The following is a 12,900-nucleotide window of genomic DNA, read 5'->3' as shown; positions in this document are numbered from 1 at the left end:
ATGCTGGGAGTTGTATTTTTGCAACAGCTGGAGGCACACTGGTTGCGAAACACTAAGTTAGGTAACAATCCCGGTTTCACAACCAATGGGTCTCTCAGCATGCATTTACAGTCGAAGGGCACCCTGAGAGTTGTAGTTTTGCAACAGCTGGAGGCACACTGCTACAACTCCCAGCATGCCCTTTGGTAGTCTGTGCATGCTGGGAGTTGTAGTTATGCAACAGTGAATGCACACTTTTTCATAGAAAAAAATGTGCCTCCAGCTGTTGCAAAACTACAACCCACAGCATGCACAAACTACCAAAGCGCATGCTGGGAGTTTTAGCTGGAACGCCAGCTGTTGCAAAACTACAACTCCCATGCATGCTGCGAGTTGTTGCTAAGCAACAGTAGGAGGTGAACAGGCCTCACCTCCTGCTGTATCCTGCCGCTGCTGTATCCTGCCGCAGGGACCGTTCTTGCTGCTCCTGTCGCCACCACCGATACTGAGGGGACCCCACTGGACCAGGACAAGGTAGGAGACCCCCGCCGGCCCCGATCTCTGTTCCGATCGCCGTCCCGATCACTGCCCAGCAGGTCCGTGATTGGTCACATGACCGTGATGCGGCACCCATGCCACCTCACTCTTGCTGGGTATGGATGAATGGGGCTGTCCCCTTTTTCTCCGGGTCACCAGAGACCCGACTGACCCGAAATAGCTGAAAATTGCAGATCTGAACTGATGCGCGATTTGCCGCGATCGCCGACATGGGGGGGGGGGGGCAATATGCCGGGATGGCTGCTGATAGATATCAGCAGTCATCCTGTTCTGATCACCATGTCCGGAGACGCGGTGATCCAGGAAAACTGCGCCGTAAATGCCGTATGGCACTGAGCGCTAAGTACTTCTTAGCAGCGCCGTACAATTACGGCACATGTCCTCAAGGGGTTAAGTACCAGTGTGTCAGGACGTACCCGTACGCCCTGGGTCCTTAACAGGTTAAAGAGGTACTCCGGTGGAAAAAACATTTTTTTTTTAAAACAACTGGTGCTAGAAAGTTAAACAGATTTGTAAATTATGTTAGAAGAAAAAATGGGGCTCAAGGTCAGAGATATTTGGTTTAAAATAATAATTAATATTTATTAATATACAATGATAATAAATTAAATAGGTATTGTATATTAATAAATATGAATTATTATTTTAAACCAAATATCTCTGATCTTGAGCCCCATTTTTTCTTCTAACATATTTTCCCCATTTTTACACCTTAGGTATAGGTGTTTGTTGGGTTGCTCAGGTCTTTAGTGATGGTCAGACAGACAGGAGCCTCTCCATATTTCCTATATTCCTAGATTTGTAAATTACTTCTACATAAAAATCTTAATTCTTCCAGTACTTATCAGCTGCTGTATGCTCCACAGGAATTTCTTTTCTCTTGGAATTTCTTCTCTGTCTGACCACAGTGCTCTCTGCTGACACCTCTCTCCATGTCAGGAACTGTCCAGAGCAGGATAGGTATGCTATGGGGATTTGCTCCTGCTCTGAACAGTTCCTGACATGGACAGAGGTGTCAGCAGAGAGCACTGAGATCAGACAGAAAAGAAATTCAAAAAGAAAAGAACTTCCTCTGGAGCATACAGCTGCTGATACTGGAAGGATTAAGATTTTGAAATAGAAGTAAATTACAAATCTATGTTTAACTTTCTGGCACCAGTTGATTAAAAAAAAAAAAAAAAAGTTTTTCACTGGAGTACCCCTTTAAACTTGCATTCCCCTGCTACATGCCTGCTAATGCATAGAGAGGACTACTAAGGTCAGCGATATAATGAGAAGGACTATGGTGCTTAACCCCTTAAGGACACATGACGTACTGGAACGTCATGTGTCCACTCCCGATCTATAACGCGGGGCCACGGCGTGGCCCCGCGTCATAGCGGTTCGGGCCCGGCCTCTAACAACGGCCGGGACCCGTGGCTAATAGCGCGCGGCATTGATTGCTGTGCCGCGCGCTATTAACCCTTTAGACGCGGCGTTCAAAGTTGAACGCCGCGTCTAAAGTGAAACCGAAAGCATGCCGGCTAGCTCAGTGGGCTGTTCGGGATAGCCGCGGTGAAATCGCGGCATCCCGAACAGCTGACAGGACAGCGGGAGGGCCCCTACCTGCCTCCTCGCTGTCCGATCGCCGAATGACTGCTCAGTGCCTGAGATCCAGGCATGAGCAGTCATGCGGCAGAATCATCGATCACTAGTTTCCTATGAGAAACCAGTGATCAATGTAAAAGATCAGTGTGTGCAGTGTTATAGGTCCCTATGGGACCTATAACACTGCAAAAAAAAAGTGCAAAAAAAAAGTGAATAAACATCATTTAACCCCTTCCCTATTAAAAGTTTGAATCACCCCCCTTTTACCATAAAAGAAAAAACACAGTGTAAATAAAAATAAAAATAAACATATGTGGTATCACCGCGTGCGGAAATGTCCGAATTATAAAAATATATCGTTAATTAAACCGCTCGGTCAATGGCGTGCGCGCAAAAAAATTCCAAAGTCCAAAATAGTGCATTTTTGGTCACTTTTTATATCATGAAAAAATGAATAAAAAGCGATCAATAAGTCCTATCAATGCAAAAATGATACCGTTAAATACTTCAGATCACGGCGCAAAAAATGAGCCCTCATACCGCCCCATACACGGAAAAATAAAAAAGTTATAGGGGTCAGAAGATGACAATTTTAAACGTATAAATTTTTCTGCATGAAGTTATGATTTTTTCCAGAAGTGCGACAAATTCAAACCTGTATAAGTAGGGTATCATTTTAATCATATGGACCTACAGAATAAAGGTAAGGTGTCATTTTTACCGAAAAATGTACTACGTAGAAACGGAAGCCCCCAAAAGTTACAAAATGGCGTTTTTTTTTTCAATTTTGTCTCACAATGATTTTTTTTCCCGTTTCACCGTAGATTTTTGGGCACAATGACTGACGTCATTACAAAGTAGAATTGGTGGTGCAAAAAATAAGCCATCATATGGATTTTTAGGTGCAAAATTGAAAGAGTTATGATTTTTTAAAGGCAAGGAGCAAAAAACGAAAATGCAAAAACGGAAAAACCCCCGGTCCTTAAGGGGTTAATGAGATAATGCAGAAACATCAATCTTTGCAGAAGATGAGGTTCAACACTGATAAATGTAAGGTTATGCTATGCACATGGGAGGAAAAATCCGGCCTGGGAATATGCATTAAATAGTAAAATACTTGGGATGACTGACATGAATAAGGATTTAGGAGTTTTAGGTAAAGTGGTATGACTTTGGATAGGGGATAAGATGTCTGAGGCTGGAATACCCCTTTAACAATAAATTTACCTAAAGCAACCAGTGTCAGGCAGCTGCTGCCAAGGCAAAAAGAACATAGGGTGCATCAATAGGGGCATAGATCGACAACAAAGGAATAATTCTACCACCAGTCAGACCAGTACAGTACTGGGCACCAGAGTACTAGAAACATATAGTGGAGCTGTAGAGGGTTCAAAGACAGGCAACCACAGTAATAAGGGCAATAGGAGGACTACAGTACACAGAAAGATTATCAAAAACAGGGTTATTTAGTTTAAAAAACAAAACAAAAAAAAACACCTTAGGGGTGACCTAATTACTATGTATAAATCAGTGGAGTACCAAAGGGGGGGGGGCCCGGGGGGGGTCACCCCGGGTGCCACTCGCAAGGGGGGTGCCAGGGCAAACTGACCGGCTGGTCCGATCTGACATCGTCCGAGGGCCCGACCGGGTTAATGGCCCGCGGCCGCCGTTACTGAGGATCCGGGACACTTGTCCCAGATCCCCAACAAATAGCGCTGCCTTCTCCTGTATGTGCGATACACGCTTCCCCTCTGTCTGAGCTGCATCTGCAGCTTACACAGAGGAGACGTGACCTCTGCCCCCACGCAGCACGCAGTACATGCGCCGATGAATGCTGCCTATACCTATGAGGGGGTAACTGCCTATGCCTATGGGGAAGAGGGGGATAACTTTGCCTTTACCTATGGGAAATGGGGGGGTTTAACTCTGCCTATACCTATAGGGAAAGGGGGTGGGGGGGGGGACTCTGCTGCCTATACCTAAGGAGAAAGGGGGGTTAACTCTGTTCCTATACCTTTTGGGAAGGGGGTTAACTCTGCTGCCTATACCTAAGGAGAAAGGGGGGTTAACTCTGTTCCTATACCTATTGGGAAGGGGGTTAACTCTGCTGCCTATACATACAGGGAAGGGAGGGGTTAACTCTGCTGCCTATTCCCACAGGGAAGGAGGGGCTACCTAACTTTATACCTGGATGCCTAACTACTTACTACATACCTAACTACCTACATACCCAGCTACCTAACTATTTACATACCTGGCCTTCATGGCATGTAAGACTTTGAAGAGCCGGGTTGTAGTGCAATCAACACGGACGTCTGCTAGTTAGGTGCAAAGTTTCTTTATTTAAAGGAGTACTCTAGTGCAGAGTATTCCTGCTCCGTTCTGCCCGGGCTGCAAAATAAATGAAAATGAATCATCACTCACCTCACTGGGTTCCCGTGGAGCGTCACTACAGCTGATCGGTCCTCAGGCGCATCTCCTTCATACTTCCGGGTGTAACGAAGCGTCACATGGCGCTCAGCCTATCGCTGGCCGAGGCAGAACACCGCGGCGGCCGGGGATAGGCTGAGCGCCATGTGACGCTTCGTTACACCCGGAAGTATGAAGAGGATGGACCGGAGGACCGATCAGCTGTAGTGGCGCTCCGCGGGAACCCAGGGAGGTGAGCGATGATTCATTTTCATTTATTTTGCAGCCCGGGCAGGACGGAGCAGGAATACTCTGGACTAGAGTACTCCTTTAAGCCAGACAAAGCGTTTCGAGGCAGCAGTGCCTCTTCATCAGGTAAAAGGCTTGTATACAGACATTAAGACAAGCTTGCTTTCTATACACTATTTTTGGTGCCAAAAATAGGCCATGCCCCCTGGTGGGAAAATAGGTCACGCCCCCTTGGTGGGATATAGAGATGTTGCGAATTGTTCACCAGCGAACGGTTCCCTGCGAACATAGCTTGTTCGCGTTCGCCGCGTGAACATATGCGATGTTCGATCTGCCCCCTATTCGTCATCATTGCAAGAAACTTTGACCCTGTGTGTCACAGTCGGCAGACACATTACAACCAATCAGCAGCAGACCCTCCCTTCCAGACCCTCCCACCTCTCTCACAGACTCCATTTTAGCTTAATTCTGAAGTTGCATGGTTAGAAGGAGGAGGGCCAGTGAACCTGCTCCTGATATAATAGGGAAAGTGATAGTTAGGTGGTTTATTCAGGGTCCACTCCACTCCTGAAGCACTAATCTGATCTCTGCTGTAAGGATAGCACCCAAAAAAGCCAGTTTTAGGGCTCAAACATCAGTCTGCATTATTTTTGTTTTCCCCCTATGTACTCTAATTGAATTTGCCTGCCTGGCAGCGTTTGTGGCAGGCTCGCTCACAGGGTATATTGTGCCCACTTGCCTAGTGGCACCACTCATATCTGCTGTCACAATATCTTGCAATATAGCAGTAATATAGCAGTCAGTTTCTTTCACCCGTGTGTTTTGCAACAGCTGGAGGCACCCTGGTTGGGAACCACTGGTTAAAAGGGGTACTCCGGTGGAAAACTTTTTTTCTTTCAAGCAACTACAGTATTCAGTGTCCACAAAAGTCCTGAAAGACTCATCTGATCTCTGCTGTAAGGACCGCACCCAAAAAAAAAGCCCTTTTTACGGCTCAAACATCAGTCTGCATTTTTTTTTTCAAAAACACTTTTTTGACTGTGAAATAACAGTCAGTTTCCATCCCACAATTTCATTTCAGGGCCTACAAGGGCACAGTGTTACACCAGTGCAACTCATATATGGTGTAACAGTAGTGTACATTTAAAAAAACAAAAAAAAACTTTTTGGACTTTGAAATAATATCAGTCACTTTCCATCACACAAGTGCGTTTCTAGGCCTGCCAGGGCACAGTGTTACACCAGTGCTACTCATATATGGTGTAACAGTAGTGTACATTTAAAAAAAAAATAATAAATTTTTTGACTGTGAAATAATATCAGTGACTTTCCATCACACAAGTGGGTTTCAGGGCCTGCCAGGGCTACTCATATATGGTGTAATAGTAGTGTACATTTAAAAAAAAAAAAAAAAACAATTTTTGACTGTGAAATAATATCAGTCACTTAACACACCATATCAGTACTACTTAACCCCTTAAGGACTCAGGGTTTTTCCGTTTTTGCACTTTCGTTTTTTCCTCCTTATCTTTTAAAAATCATAACCCTTTCAATTTTCCACCTAAAAATCCATATTATGGGTTATTTTTGCATCGCCAATTCTACTTTGCAGTGACATTAGTCATTTTACCCAAAAATGCATGGTGAAACGGAAAAAAAAATCATTGTGCGACAAAATCGAAGAAAAAATGCCATTTTGTAACTTTTGAGGGCTTCCGTTTCTACACAGTGCATATTTTGGTAAAAATGACACCTTATCATTATTCTGTAGGTCCATACGGTTAAAATGATACCCTATTTATATAGGTTTGATTTTGTCGCACTTCTGGAAAAAATCATAACTACATGCAGGAAAATTTATACATTTAAAAATGTCATCTTCTGACCCCTATAACTTTTTTATTTTTCCACGTACAGGGCGGTATGAGGACTCATTTTTTGCGCCATGATCTGAAGTTTCTATCGGTATGATTTTTGTTTTGATTGGACTTTTTGATCACTTTTTATTCATTTTTTAATGGTATAAAAAGTGACCAAAATACGCTTTTTTGACCGTGTGGTTTAATTAATGATATAATTAATAATTAATGATTTTATAGTTCGGATATTTATGCACGAGGCGATACCACATATGTTTATTTATTTATTTTTTTTACACTGTTTTATTTTTTTATGGGAAAAGGGGGGTGATTCAAACTTTTATTAGGGAAGGGGTTAAATGACCTTTATTAACACTTTTTTTTTTACTTTTTTTTTGCAGTGTTATAGGTCCCATAGGGACCTATAACACTGCACACACTGATCATTTACACATCTTTCGCTTTAGAAGCGGCGGTCAGCTTTGACCGCCGCTTCTAAAAGGTTAATACCACACATCGCCGCGATCGGCGATGTGTGGTATTAGCCGCGGGTCCCGGCCGTTGATGAGCGCCGGGACCGACGCGATATGATGCGGGATCGCGGCGCGATCCCGCTTCATATCGCGGGAGCCGGCGCAGGACGTATATTTACCAGTCTCCACAAGCATCTTCTTCCATCCCATCAATATGTATATCTACATTAATCCGTGCCCACCCCTTCTCTCTCCCCTTCACATGGCCCCGCATCTTCCTATTTACTATCTTTATACATATGCACTGCACCTATTCATATGTGCTTCTACACCAATGTGCCTCTATATCTATGCCCAGCAATCATCACTAGTATTTTTCGCTGATGCGCACAACCAAGACGTCCTCAGCAGCCCTGTTCTCTACACGCTTTCCAGACGCATGCGCACCAAGTTCCTGCTGACATCGGGCTGATGCGCACAGCCACGATGTATACAATAGCTCCGTTCTCTGCACGGACACTCGCGCATGCGCATATAGCTCATAGTGCCATCGGGCTGATGCGCATAGCGCATCTGACAGCTACAGCCTCGCTTCCTGTGTGACCACTTGAAGAAGCGCTCGTTTCATTTAAAATCTCAGTAAATTTTAATATAATTGTATGCAATCACGTTTTGAAAGCATAAGAACATTCATGCAAGGCTTTTTCATGTTTTAGTTCATTGTATTTTATTCCATCTTCCACTTCCCCTTTAATTATGTATTTTCCGCCCGTCCAGGGGGCGTGGCCTATTTTTCTCGCCTATTGTCTTAATGTCTGTACACAAGCCTTTTACCTGATGTAGAGGCACTGTTGCCTCAAAACGCGTTGTTGTCTGGCTTAAATAAAGAAACTTTGCACCTAACCAGCAGACGTCCGTATGGTTTGCGCTACAACCCGGCTCTTTCAAGTCTTACATGCCATATATGAATCGGCTGTGAATGCCATAACGCCGACTCCGGGAAGCAGCACCACCCATTTACCCATGCGCATATAGTAGTTGTGTCTCACACAACTCCACCACGTGAGCAAACCTGTACTACAAATTGCTATTGTGACCCCTACGCAAACGTTATTACGCCATAGGAAGCTCTGCCTTGTGTTTATTCCAGGACACAGTGGCCTTCATACATGGCTGCCTAACTACCTAGCTAGCCCTCTACCTAACTGGCTTGTCACCTACCTACATATCTGGCTTCCTGATCCACCTATTTACCTGGCTACCTACCTACCTGCCCTTTTACTGTGCAGGACACCAAGGAGGACATTATTACAGTTTGTGGGCCTATAGATAGAAAGATTGTGTAGAGAAGGACACTGAACAAATTAAAGAGTCTGACATGTTTGTCCTGCAGATGTTAAGAGATCCACATATAACGGTCTTATCCGGACGGAGAAGAAAAGGAAAGAGGATGCTGTTGATCAGAAAATACGTAATTGTGAGTCCCAAAATGTAACTGTAATCACTTATATGGTATACACATCCTGTGTACAGCTGATACTCTGATAGCCTGGGGGAGTAGGGTATGGGGAGTGTAGCTGTGCGGTGACTAAAGGGTGCTTGTTAACCCTTGCTATTCGTGACACCAGGGTGCGATCTCCTCTGTAATGCTTGTCCTACCGCCACCCTTCCCAAGAGCGATAGGGAGGTAGATAATAATAGAATGTCCACAACCGGATTTTTTCCTGAAACAGTTGTAACTTTTACTGAAGATTTTATGTATGCTTCATAACCGGAACAGTTGCTATACATGCAAGCTTTCTTTGGAGATTGACAAAGGTTGGGATTTTAGCAATTTAGAATCTTTAGGATAATATGCGCTGTTCCACTGGATTTAGGGGATTTAGTTGCGCTCCAGTAGTCACGCTAGTTTTAGCGGGGGTAGTTTAGAACTCACGGTTTAAGTTCCGCTGAGGCCGTGTGTTTGCAAGTTGCGCAGATCCGTCCTGCTAGTCCGGCATCCACGAGAGCAGCAACTCAAGAGAGCGATAATTGGCTACAGCTCCCTTATATGGGCAGAGGCTGGACTAGTGCTAATTGGTCCATACTTGTGTCAATCACCATTACAAAGGATTATGGGTAACACGTGACCCAAGGACCTCCAAAGGTCCTCCAACAAACCATAGAGGATATTAACATGGTCACATGACCGAAGGTCCTGCGACGCTAAACAAGGTAAGTACTATACATTATATTAAATATATGTTATTATTTAATATATACATATATTAAGACTGTAGAATTAGAGTAGAGAAGAGGCGACTAGGGGCTGTCCCACCTGGGGGACCCTACCTGAGCCTAGTTACTCTGACTTTGGGGACCACCACACTAGGTACGGTATGCAAAACGGTACTGGGACAGCACAATACCTACCGCCATATGGTCCTGTATATAATCACTTATATTGTGTACAGATTCTGTATAGTATACTGGCTTTATTCAGTACAATATGGCGGTATTATCCAGTTATTGTGTGGTGGTATATAGTTACCATTAGAGGGGGGGAATGGAGGAGGAGTAATTAAGGGGGGGTGCCAAACAAAGGGTCCGCCCTGAGTGCTAAAGCTCTAGGTACGTCCCTGGTATAAATTTATCAGGGGGCAGTACAGAGATCTCTCCCAAGATATATTTGTATCCAGGACTTTATCTATAACAAGGGAGCTTCCTCTATGTCTAGAAGAAGGAAGGTTTCTACACCAGCACAGACGGGGGTTCTTTACTGTAAGAGCAGTTAGACTATGCAACTCTCTGCCAGAAGAAGTGGTAATGGTGAACTCAATAAAAGAGTTCAAAAAAGGCCTGGACGTGTTTGTGGAGAGTAATAACATTACAGGTTATGGATACTACATCAATAGTGACAGAATGTGTATCCAGGAATTTATTCTGACATCCATATTTGTAGTCGGTAAGGAATTTTTCTTCCTTTGGTATGGGGTAATTGGCATCACCTCATAAATGTAACAACGGAGGTTGGCGAATGCCATCGTGTACCATCTACTTCTGTCTACCTTGGCCGAACAACTCGAACAGCTCTCCCTCCTCATTGCAGACTTCGAAATGTGGCTCCCGCACGGACTCATTCAGCATCGGTCTCTGGTGCACCTAGTAGGGGCTGCACGAAGCCTGTCTCCTTAAGGGTTTGTGCCCACCTCTGAGTTCACTCCCTCTGCAATCTCTGTTCAGCAGTACCTATTTAAGGACACTCCACCCTGTCTTCCGTGCCTGAGCAATATTGTGGTTTTCCATAACGAAGGTCCTGCTGCTTATCAGCTGACTCTGTGTTCCAGACTTCTGCCTGTTTTGCAACTCCGTCTCTCGCCTGACCCCTGGTACTTTCCTGTCTCTCCTGGTACAGACCTCTAACTGCTGAACTATGCCTTTGCCTGCTATTGAGCTAAACCACCACCAGCACCTGTGCTACTCAGCTTTGCTATTCCCTGCTCCAGCTCTGCTACACCATCTGCCTGGTCAGCTTCTACTGGCCCTTCTGCTGTGCTACTCCACCCAGCCTCAGCCAGCTCCACCCGCCTGCAAACACAGATCCTTTCCTTTAAGGATTCTCTGGCCTACTTTGGCCAGCTACCTCTTCACCGGGACCACTCTTGTGTAGCAACCTGGTATCTCCCTACAGCTAAGACCAGCTTCCGCACACGGAGCGGGATAAAGGGTTACGACCAGGGAGATACTTAGACTCCGCTCACGAGTTTGGCCCAAAGCCAAACTGGTAAGTGGCACAGCGGGTCCACACCCATTGGGGCGTTACAATAAGGGTTTTTTGTTTTCTTCTGGATCAACACAGTAGGGGCACAATAAAGATAAAGGTAAAACATGATGGACTTGTCTTTTTCAACCTTATGTAACCATGTAACTTTATAGTTGTAACCATGTAACTTTATGAAAATATACCCATGAACAGTTATCAAGCAGTAATCACTTGTCACTAGTCTCTGGCATGACTCACCTAAACTTTGGTACAGTCAATTGCTGTAATTGCAAATTCTGTGTCTCATTGCTTTGTTTTTGCCATATAACTCTATACTACTTTGACTGCATGGTACACATTTTGCAGTGCAAACAGTAATTAGAGGTATAATGGTTCTGTTATTTATAACCACAGGAGTCCTGAATTTGAATTGCATACTGGCAGCAATACTGTAGATTCTACACCACTACTCCAACACTCCAAGAATATAGTAATATGTTTACTGCTTCCTATAAAATGGCCCTGGTATGTTTGCAATTAGAAAATTAGATTATGAGCCCCACTGGGAACAGAGACAGATGTGGGGCAATCTTTGTACAGCGCTGCTTAAAGGGGTACTCCGCCCCTGGCATCTTATCCCCTATCCAAAGGATAGGGGATAAGATGTTAGATCGCCGCAGTCCCGCTGATGGGGACCACGGGGATCACCGCTGCGGCACCCCGCCATCATTACTGCACAGAGCGAGTTCGCTCTGTGCGTAATGACGGGCGATACAGGGGCCGGAGCAGCGTGACGTCATGGCTCCGCCCCTCATGACATCACGGCCCATCCCCTTAATGCAAGTCTAGGGAATAGGGATAGGGAATAAGATGTCTAGGGGCGGAGTACCCCTTTAATGTTGGTGCTATATTGAATACATTTATGTTTTGATAATAAAATAAAAAGCTACTTACCCCACCACTTACTGGACCATATGTATGCCCTGAAGAGTCTGGTTCTTCAATGTACAGTGTGTAAAAATCTGGTCTATAAAACACAGTGAAGATGTTACAATGTAACATACTATAGTTTGAAAGTATAGCACACATTGGAGCAGATGTACTATTTTTTTATACTTGAGTCTAACTTCTATTCAGTTCACATGTGTAATTCTTATATAAACTTATGTGGTAGCGGAGTGTGATGAGGGAAGATGTTGTTACCCTAGGGGCAGAGGGTATTAACCCCTTGTATTTGTGATGCCAGGGCGTGGTTTATCCTAAAACCCCCCGAAGGTAGGATCCTGGGCTAGGCACAGGGGCAATAAAGACTCCAACGCCAAGTTACGGACAACGGTAGCGTTATTGAGGGAAGCAAGTTGGCAAAGTCTATACAGTTCAGCCAGGGCCCAAGGAGGTGACCAGTGAAGCAAAGACCTTATGGGCTTGCAGGGACTTGTAGTAGGACTGGACAATGGAATGTAGACCACGCTGACTTGACAGACGACAGGGACTGACTTGACTTCACTCATAAAGCTGTGACTTTAGCTTACTTGAATTGATGGTGGCTGCAGGACATGACTTTGAGACCTCCAACACTCTGGACACACACACTAGGCACGACTGCACTGGACTTCAGCAGGAAGCAAGAGCTCTAAGCTCCAAGAGAGAGAAGCTAGTTCCACCCAGGGCTTATATAGGGGAGACTAGCAGGGAGCCCATAGGTCACTCTTGGGATCACCTGGCCACTAGTACCTTCTGCGTAACAATCACATGACATATCACATGGTATAACTCTTAAAGCAACATTACATTTTATAACACTTTACATGGTAAAACATATTTACAATGGGGAAAAAAGTGCAGGGGGCCTTGGGGACACTGAAGGAGGCTGCCAGACAGGACAGAAGGAGCATGGGGTAGCACCTCCCGTACTGGGCCACCATAAACTCCCCCTCTTAATTAAAGTCGTCCTTGACGCCCAGTCCTGGAGAGCAGAGGACTGAAATGGCCACTGAGGCCTAGTGACAGTTCCTGGGGCATTTATGCACAATGTCCTTCTCAG

General features: G+C 44.9%; 1 protein-coding gene across 1 annotated transcript in view; it reads right to left on the bottom strand.

Annotated features, from left to right (window-relative positions):
* The window catches only part of ENPP3 (ectonucleotide pyrophosphatase/phosphodiesterase 3), a 178,948-nt gene that overhangs the window by 104,351 nt on the left and 61,697 nt on the right, over positions 1 to 12,900 (bottom strand). Inside the window, exon 11 of the mRNA XM_056563313.1 lies at positions 11,811 to 11,883. Within this exon, the coding sequence (XP_056419288.1) occupies positions 11,811 to 11,883 (73 nt within the window). The remainder of the gene's footprint in view (positions 1 to 11,810; positions 11,884 to 12,900) is intronic.

The sequence above is a fragment of the Hyla sarda genome, chromosome 3, assembly GCF_029499605.1.
Source record: "Hyla sarda isolate aHylSar1 chromosome 3, aHylSar1.hap1, whole genome shotgun sequence".
NCBI classification, from domain to species: Eukaryota; Metazoa; Chordata; class Amphibia; order Anura; family Hylidae; genus Hyla; species Hyla sarda.
This window is presented reverse-complemented; position numbering and strand designations above follow the sequence as displayed.